This window comes from Thalia democratica, chromosome 7 (genome assembly GCF_965202585.1).
Source record: "Thalia democratica chromosome 7, ktThaDemo2.hap1.1, whole genome shotgun sequence".
Classification (NCBI taxonomy): domain Eukaryota; kingdom Metazoa; phylum Chordata; class Thaliacea; order Salpida; family Salpidae; genus Thalia; species Thalia democratica.
In genome coordinates, this window is record NC_139171.1 from 3,163,773 (window position 1) to 3,171,953 (window position 8,181).

General features: G+C 26.6%; 1 protein-coding gene across 1 annotated transcript; it reads right to left on the minus strand.

Moving 5' to 3' along the window:
• Positions 1-6,647: 6,647 nt before the first annotated feature.
• On the minus strand, positions 6,648-7,061 carry LOC145840702 (E3 ubiquitin-protein ligase TRAIP-like). Its single transcript, XM_082948028.1, has one exon. It carries the CDS (start codon positions 7,059-7,061, stop codon positions 6,648-6,650), a length of 414 nt encoding a protein of 137 aa, XP_082804154.1.
• Between the last annotated feature and the right edge of the window lie 1,120 nt (positions 7,062-8,181).

Sequence of the window (8,181 nt, forward strand, 5' to 3'; positions counted from 1 at the left end):
ATTACTTTGTGACTTCTTCTTGCTTGTATCATTTTAATTGGTGATAAAGATGTAGTTTTGTTAACCGGATCATATATTTGTATTGTGTTGAGTGTTTTGTAACTTCCATATTTATCAAGTCCATTCCAACCAACTATCCAAATTTTTTTAAGATAATAAACAGCATCGAAGTATCTTCTTTTTGTTTCAATGTGTACATCACTCCATTGTTTACTGACTGTATTGAACAACATGTTTTCATGAAAAAAAATATTCATACGACCAACTAAAATGTTGTTTCCAACTCGGCATGAAGTGCACCAAATATAATAATGTTCATCATTTGATGGAAATTTGTGAAACTCATAGTCCAACCTTGAGATTCCTTTCTCACCAACTACGTAACAAACATTATTAATTTCGTGAATGCTGTTTATAAAACCTACTGAATTAGGAAACTTGTCTATTTTAACCCACTTTTCCTCATCTATCAAATACTGGTAATTGTGGTTGTTCCATTTATCTGCAACTACAATTGCTTTTGCTTCTTGATTATTTTCTACAAGTCCTTTCAGTTGACCTGTAAATTTATGAATTTTATTTAAATATAACTTTTCTATCCCATAGGTTAAACCATATTTTTAAAACTAGAGGACGCCAGGTAAAATAAAAGTGTAGTTATTTTATAAAATTTTGGTCAATTAAGTTTGACAAAAAATTGGAGTTGAATGCTTGTTTAGGTATATATTAGAAAACATTTTTTTACCTGCAGACTTTGTAATTTATAAAAATAAAGTAAGCAGATAATACTGAATCACTAATCAAGAAAAGGAAAATGCAAAATGTATGTATCCACCTTCAAAAATTATTTTAATAAAACTAAAACCCTACTAAATTTAACTTAAAGTAAAATTAAGTAACTTACTCGAGCAATGTAAAACATTTTTCTAGTAAAATTTTATTTCTGCATAAAACTTAATATTTCTATACTGATTACTATATATATATATATATATGTGTATTAAACAATGAACTTCACCGCACGAACAACAACAACGGCATCCGAGACAACCTACGACCGGTTTCGTCCTTTTTAGGATTCACTAGGTAGGCTTAGTCGCGAGAAACCGCTGTTGTGATTTTAACCAGCGGGCTTAAGTGCAAATGAACTGAAGCGACCGTTTGTGGGTAAAGTCCGAAAAAGTTACGCAGGCAAATTATTCACAGCTTATAGTCAGCTTATACGAGATTCTACTCTCCACGCTTGTTTTATCAGTTTTAAGCAGTATTTATTTCAGCCATCATCAACAAAGTTAGGGTGTTTTTTGCCATCGATAATTAACAATAAACTTCACCGTACGACCAACAACAACGGCATCCGAGACAACCTACGACCGGTTTCGTCATTTTTAGGACTAATCAGGCAGGCTTAGTCGCGAGAAACCGCTGTTGTGATGTTAACTAAGTGGGATTAAGTGCAAATGTACAGAACGGTCGCTTCAGTGCATTTGCACTTAAACCAACTTGTTTAAGTTTTAACTAGAACAATAAAGTTCTAGTTAAATACAGTTTACAGTAACCTCTCTCATCTTTACGCACATCTTTTACATTTAATATTAATTAAAAACTTTACACATAAATGTCAGCTACTTTTGAGTTAAATAACAACACAAGCATGTTTCAAAACAATTTTTTTTATAAAACATTTATATTTTTTGCATCTAAAGAAAATTAAAACGCTAATTAAAAAATAACCTTTTGCCAAAACCTAATTTTATATAATTTAGAATAGGTAAATTTTCTTTTTATTTAAGAATTATTATTAAAAAAAAAAAAAAAGGAATTTTCGAACGTTTTCAATACTGACTTTTTTGAGTTATGAATATTACACGAAATATCTGTTACTTTTGTGCTAAGATGTAAAATATATTTCTTAAATATTTATTATAATATAAGAAACCCACCAAAAATACTCGATGGAATATCACTTAAGTTCCTGTTTTCTTGCACGAGTTTAGTAAGAGGTGATACTTTTTTTTCCAAAAATACATTTTTCGATGTCCAGATTTTGTTCATCAATTTTTTTACTGAACTTTGAGAAGATTTTTTTGATGCTTTATCAGTTAAGCTGCTTGAATCTATAAAAGTTTTTTTTAATTGTCTAGATACCTAAAGCACTTTATTTCTGAGATAAAACAAAGTACTTATATTGTCATGTTGTCTAAAATTTGATAATAACATGTTGAAAAATAGTTAAAGCTACTAGTATTTCAACTAGGAAAACATAATAAACTATGTACTTTTTTGATTTGCACTTTAAGAAATAAAGAAAACAGTTTTTATTTAATTAATTAAGTCAGTAGAATTAAATTTAAATATAAATTAATCTAAATAATAAAATTGAATAAAAATAAAGTTTATTCAAATTTTATATAGCTTCACTTATTATTATCTATTAATGTGTTTAAAAAGTAACTATCGTTTGTTTATTCTAATATGTTACGCTTTATATAGTTTTAAACTATTTAGTTAGGAATTTAGGTTAGAAAGTCCTTTTATTTTAGAACTATTTAAGCAATGTACAGTTTTAATCTAACTAAATTTTTTGATTTAAAATAATAGGAGGTTTCTTATTATATAGAAAAGTTAATCAGTCTTAAGACTTTATCTTTATGAAACTTACTTGAATGACTAGTCAAATTTTCATCTAAACCTTTTTCAGTGGTCACAGACTCCTTTTGCAAAACTTCACCTTTTGAATGTTCAGTTGTTTTTGTTGCTGATTGTTGATAGAAGCTTCTTGATCCTATTTGAGATCTTGAACCTGTTGAAAAGAAATATTATACTTTTTCATATTTAATATTAAATAATAAATATTTTGATACTAAATATCATACATATTTAATAAAGCTAAACTTATTTAGGTAAATAATAAATAACATTTTAAACTGTTATTTATGTTAATCTCTTTATTAAGTTTTAATTTCAAAGTTAATTTCTAAATTTGTTAAGAAAAATTTTTAGTTATGCTTTAGTAAAAGTTTTTGAAACTTCAAAAGTATTACTAACTTTTTTCTTATTTTTGAAAACAATTTTCATGGAGAAATAACGTCTACACAAGTTAATTACCATTGAATTAGCAAAACGTAAAAAAAAAATTTTACCAAATAACAAAACAGCAAAACATATAAGCTTACTTGAAAGTATATTACATAGTTTAAATATTATAAAATTTACTTAAAAAAATATCCTCTTTGATATCATTTTTGGAAACATGCGAACATGGAACATTTTCAGATGATTTTACTTCAGATTGTTTGGAGGAACATGGTAAATTTTCAGTAGTTTTTACATCATATTGTTTGAAAGAACATGGAACATTTTCAGATGATTTTGCTTCATATTGTTTGGAGGAACATGGAACATTTTCAGATAATTTTACATCAGATTGTTTTGAGGAACATGACAAATTTTCAGTTATTTTTGATGCTATTTGTTGAGAGGGGCATTCTAAGTCTACTTGAGTTGCACCTTTAAAAAATTTTTAAGTTTTTGTTTCAATAAATTTACTATTTAATTTTTTTTCTTGCAGTTAAAGTCACAAAAATATATTAATTTATACGTTTATTTAAATTAGACAATTTCAGATTGAGAGTTTTATTCAACACGGTGTTTCATGCAAACGCAATGATCACGATTAAAAACTCTATAAAGTAAGATAGACAAAGCCATATATACTATTAATAGATGCTACTAAACAACACTAATCAACACTAACTATATTTCTAATTACAACGGATTAAACTAAATGAGCATGCTAAATTAACAAAAAGGTTCCAAAATGCTTAATGGCCAATTAAGTAAAACCTATTAGATAAGTACAAAATAGATAAATAAATAAATAACTAGAAAACACAAAAGCAAAAATAATACAATAAAAATAATAATATTAATTAATTAAAATAAAAGTAAACTAAAAACAAAATAAAATGCAAGCAAGAATGTAATATACTTATAAAATTTGTAAATATGGACATGACAATGTTATGATTTTAAATAAAACTTAGCGAAGTGTCTGCATTTACCAATTCTGGAGTTGAGAGATGACTTTTTATCAGCAAATGCTATTTCAAGTGTTTCTACATTGCACAGGGAGCAAATTTTGCTCGGTTTGTGTTGATTAACTTTATGTATAATCTTCCACTTAACGTTTTTCTTGGTCATTTCTTTTTGAATTTGGCGGCCTGAATGAAAGAGCTCAGTTTCGTCGATTCTCTCAGATTTTTGTTTCTAATCAGTGTATGTGCTCGTTGTATCTTATTTTGAAGTTTCTTGCGGTAGATCCAATATAATAGTGTTCTTTGTTATTGTGTCTTACAAAAGCTTTGTATATAACACTTCTTGAAAGGCATTTACCTTCCACTGGGCATGGTGTTTTAACTCTGCAATTGCAAGTTATTTCATTTTTCTCTTGGTTTTTGATTTCCTCTATTATTTTAAGATTTGATTTGCTAATTTCGGATTCTATGTTGGGCATCCACAAGTAACTAATTTTGATCGTTTTTCTGTTCAAAACTTTATTAAGGGGTCCGTTTTTGGGGAAGTGTTTGTCCTATAACTTTTGGAATTCTTTTCCTAGTTTGGTTTTTAAAGTTAAGCTAAATGGAGGGTTGTAGTATAATACTTTCTTTTTTCTTCTTGTTTTTCTTTTTTTATCAGCTATGTCATCTTTTTAGTTTGAGTATTCTAGGACTTTATTAAAACCACTGTTTTTTAACGTTTCTTCGTACGGTTCTTTGTATTTGTTAAACATAGATTCGTTTTTTGACAGAGCAGATAATCTATTTTGTATCATATTATAAAGTTCTCTTTTGACACTTGGTGGATAATTTGAGTTTATATTTATGTATTTTCTTTTTGCGTTAGATTTTCAGTGGGGATTGTATATACCATTTTGAAGATCAAGTTAAATATCCAGGGAATCTATCTTGCTGCTGTCTAGTTCAATCTTAATTCTTAAGTTTTGTTACGAGAAAACTGTTCTGATATCCTTTCTTGTCTTTTCTATTATTCTTATTGAACGTTTTTTAATTATCGAAAGTCCATCATCGCGGTATAACTCGAAGTTTTCTTTAGATAAAAATTGGTGTAGATTGTTTAATAGGAACAAACCGATTAACTCGCAAACTTCAGCGCCATGGTAACTTTCCATCGGCACGTCAAATAGGTCTTCGTTTGCATTCTTTTTGATCCAAACTTTGTTGTCATGTATGAGGACTGTCTTGCAAGAGTCCAGTATAATTTTTATGTCTGAGATGGTTATTTTCATGTATTTCTTTGCAAATTCGATGGATTTCAGTAACAAGTTTTTTGATATACTTGAATAAGACTCCTCTATATCAAATTTTATATACGTGTCAATACTTTTGTTGGTGATTTTAATAAACCATGTCATAACATTGAGTGAACTGAGTTAACTTGTAAATGTAGACACTTTGCTAAGTTTTATTTAAAATCTTAACATTGTCATGTCCTATTTACAAATTTTATAAGTATATTACATTCGTGCTTGCATTTTATTTTGTTGTTAATTTAGTGTTATTTTATTAGTATTATTTTTATTGTATTATTGTTGCATTTGTGTTTTCTAGTTATTTAATTATTTATCTATTTTCTACTTATCCAATAGGTTTTACTTAATTGGCCATAAAGCATGTTGGAATCTTTTTGTTAATTTAGAAAGCTCATTTAGTTTAATCCGTTGTAATGAGAATATAACTAGTGTTGATTAATGTTGTTTAGTAGCATCTTTTGATAGTATACATGGCTTTTTCTATCTTACTTTATAGGGTTTTTAATCGTGATCATTGCGTTTGCATGAAACACCGTGTTGAATAAAACTCTCAATCTAAAATTATCTAATTAGTGTTTATTTGCTCCTTTCTAGTTGAGCTCTTTATTAGAACTATAACTCAATATAAAGTTAATACAATTAAGTTTGTTTTATCTAGATCAATCTTCATTTTACAAAAATATTACAGCTATGAGTAATAAATATAGTTTATTAATTTTGAACTAAATATATAAGAAACTAACTTGTACTGGTAAATTCACCATCATTAATACAATCATCGGATAGTAAGTTGTTTAACACGGTACCTAACTTGCTTTTAAATTTCTTATTTTCTGCTTCTAACCTTTTAAATTCTGTTTCATCTCGTGCTCTAATTGTTGATAGCTCTCTAGATAATAAATTTAAGTTTTGTTCAAGTGATTTATTATCCGCTTCTAATTTCTTATTTTCTTCTAGTAATTTTTTGTTTTCTGCTTTATAAATGTTATTTCCTGTCTCTAAGTTTATAAGAGCTGACGAGTTTAAAATATTTTGTTGTTTCAAGGTCTTTGACTCCGTAGATAACAACATTAAGCTTTGTTCTAGTGATTTTGTTTCTGCTTTTAATGTTTCAATTTTTTCTTTTAATTTATTGTTATCTTCTTTATATTTGCTGTTTTCTGTCTGTAAGTCTTTAAGAGCTAACTCATTTAGCGCACTTTGTTCTTTTAGAGTCTTTAACTCTTGAGATATTGTTTTTAAGTTTTCTTTTAATGTTACTAAATCTGCACTTAGTTTTCCGTTATCATTGATCAGTTTATCATTTTTTTTATCTTTAGTATTTTTTTCTTTCTGCAAAGCTCTCATCGTGGTCCAAGTAATTTTGAGGTTTTTCATCCAACTTTGAGTTTCTATTAGATAATTCTTTATTTTGTTCTTCAAGAAGAGTAAATCTTTTGATTAGTAATTTTTGAAAGTTTGTGTTGCTTTCATTTAAAACTTGCAGTATGGTTTTAGTTTCATCAGATGATCCTTTGTAAACAATATCTGCATCTTCATAAAGAGAAGGGTAAATTTTCTTGACGTAGTTTTCTCTTACAACTAGGGACCTGCAATCAGGACAAATGGAGTCGGTACTAAACCATTGCTGTACACAAGTTTGGTGGTACATGTGTCCACAATGCAAAACAGATATTTCTTCGTTACAAAAATGTATGTCCTCTTTGCATATGGAGCACGATATAGACATTTTTACATTTCTGTTGAATAAATTGTTTTTTCTACTCGATATTAAAAATATAAAGAAAATCAAATTTGTTAACTTAAAATCTAAAAAATTAAAAAAACGACAATACTTAAGCAAAATATGAAACTTTAAAAGGCAAAACTCACAAAACCAAAACTCAAATAAACAAAATTAAAAAGATCATACTAGCTAAGTGTTATTCAATTGAATAACTTTGAAGTATGAGTTGTATAAAATTTATAAATTTTAACAAGCTTATATAAATTAAGCATATTAAGCAATATAAATCACAATGTTAAACATTAAATGTTAAAGAAATATGTTATTATTCAATCTAAATTCATCAATAACTAAGATAAAAATTAAAATTGAGTAAAATAAAAAGTTTTATATTATACTCAAATTTATACAAACATACTTTTGAATATAAAAAGAAAACTATGGCTAAACTTTGTAAACTGCAGATGATTTTTTTAAATTTTTAAGTAGCTTTTATTTGGCTCATTAGGTTTTTTTTTAAACTAAAATGTTTAGGGTAATAGAAACAAATTTATAAGATAAGTTTTAGACAATATTTATTTACAACACAGTATACAAAAATAGTTTTTTATTGTTACAAAACTTTATTCATAACTAAAGCTTAGATTTTTAAAGAACAGTTTATAGATAAATTTAATTATTTAGTTGATATAAACATAAATAAATGAGCAAGTAACAAAGTTTTATTAACATCATTTAACAAAACACTTAACAGAATTTGTGTTTATATAATAATAAAATGAAACGTTTTTTAATTCTAAAACAAAAAATTGCTATGTTTTAATCTTATAAACACTTTTATTTAATTTTGAATAACAACAGTAGAATTTTCCTTTTTTTTTTTTTAAATCGCAGTTGTAAAATATGAAATGAAAATGTCGCTCTTAAAATAACTACAAACAAAGTTTAAGAATGTTAACACTGCTACACAATTGTTTGACTTAAAAGTATCAAACTTGATATTCATAAATAAAAAATACCTTCGAAAGAAATAGAGATTGTTTATTACATTATGAAATGTTTACAACTTATGCTCTTAACTGAACTATGCAAACAAAAACAATTCCGTTTTATTTATTAGCAT

Excerpts from the sequence above, each read along its gene's own strand:
- LOC145840702 (XM_082948028.1), bottom strand. The coding sequence starts at position 7,061 with ATGTCTATATCGTGCTCCATATGCAAAGAGGACATACATTTTTGTAAC.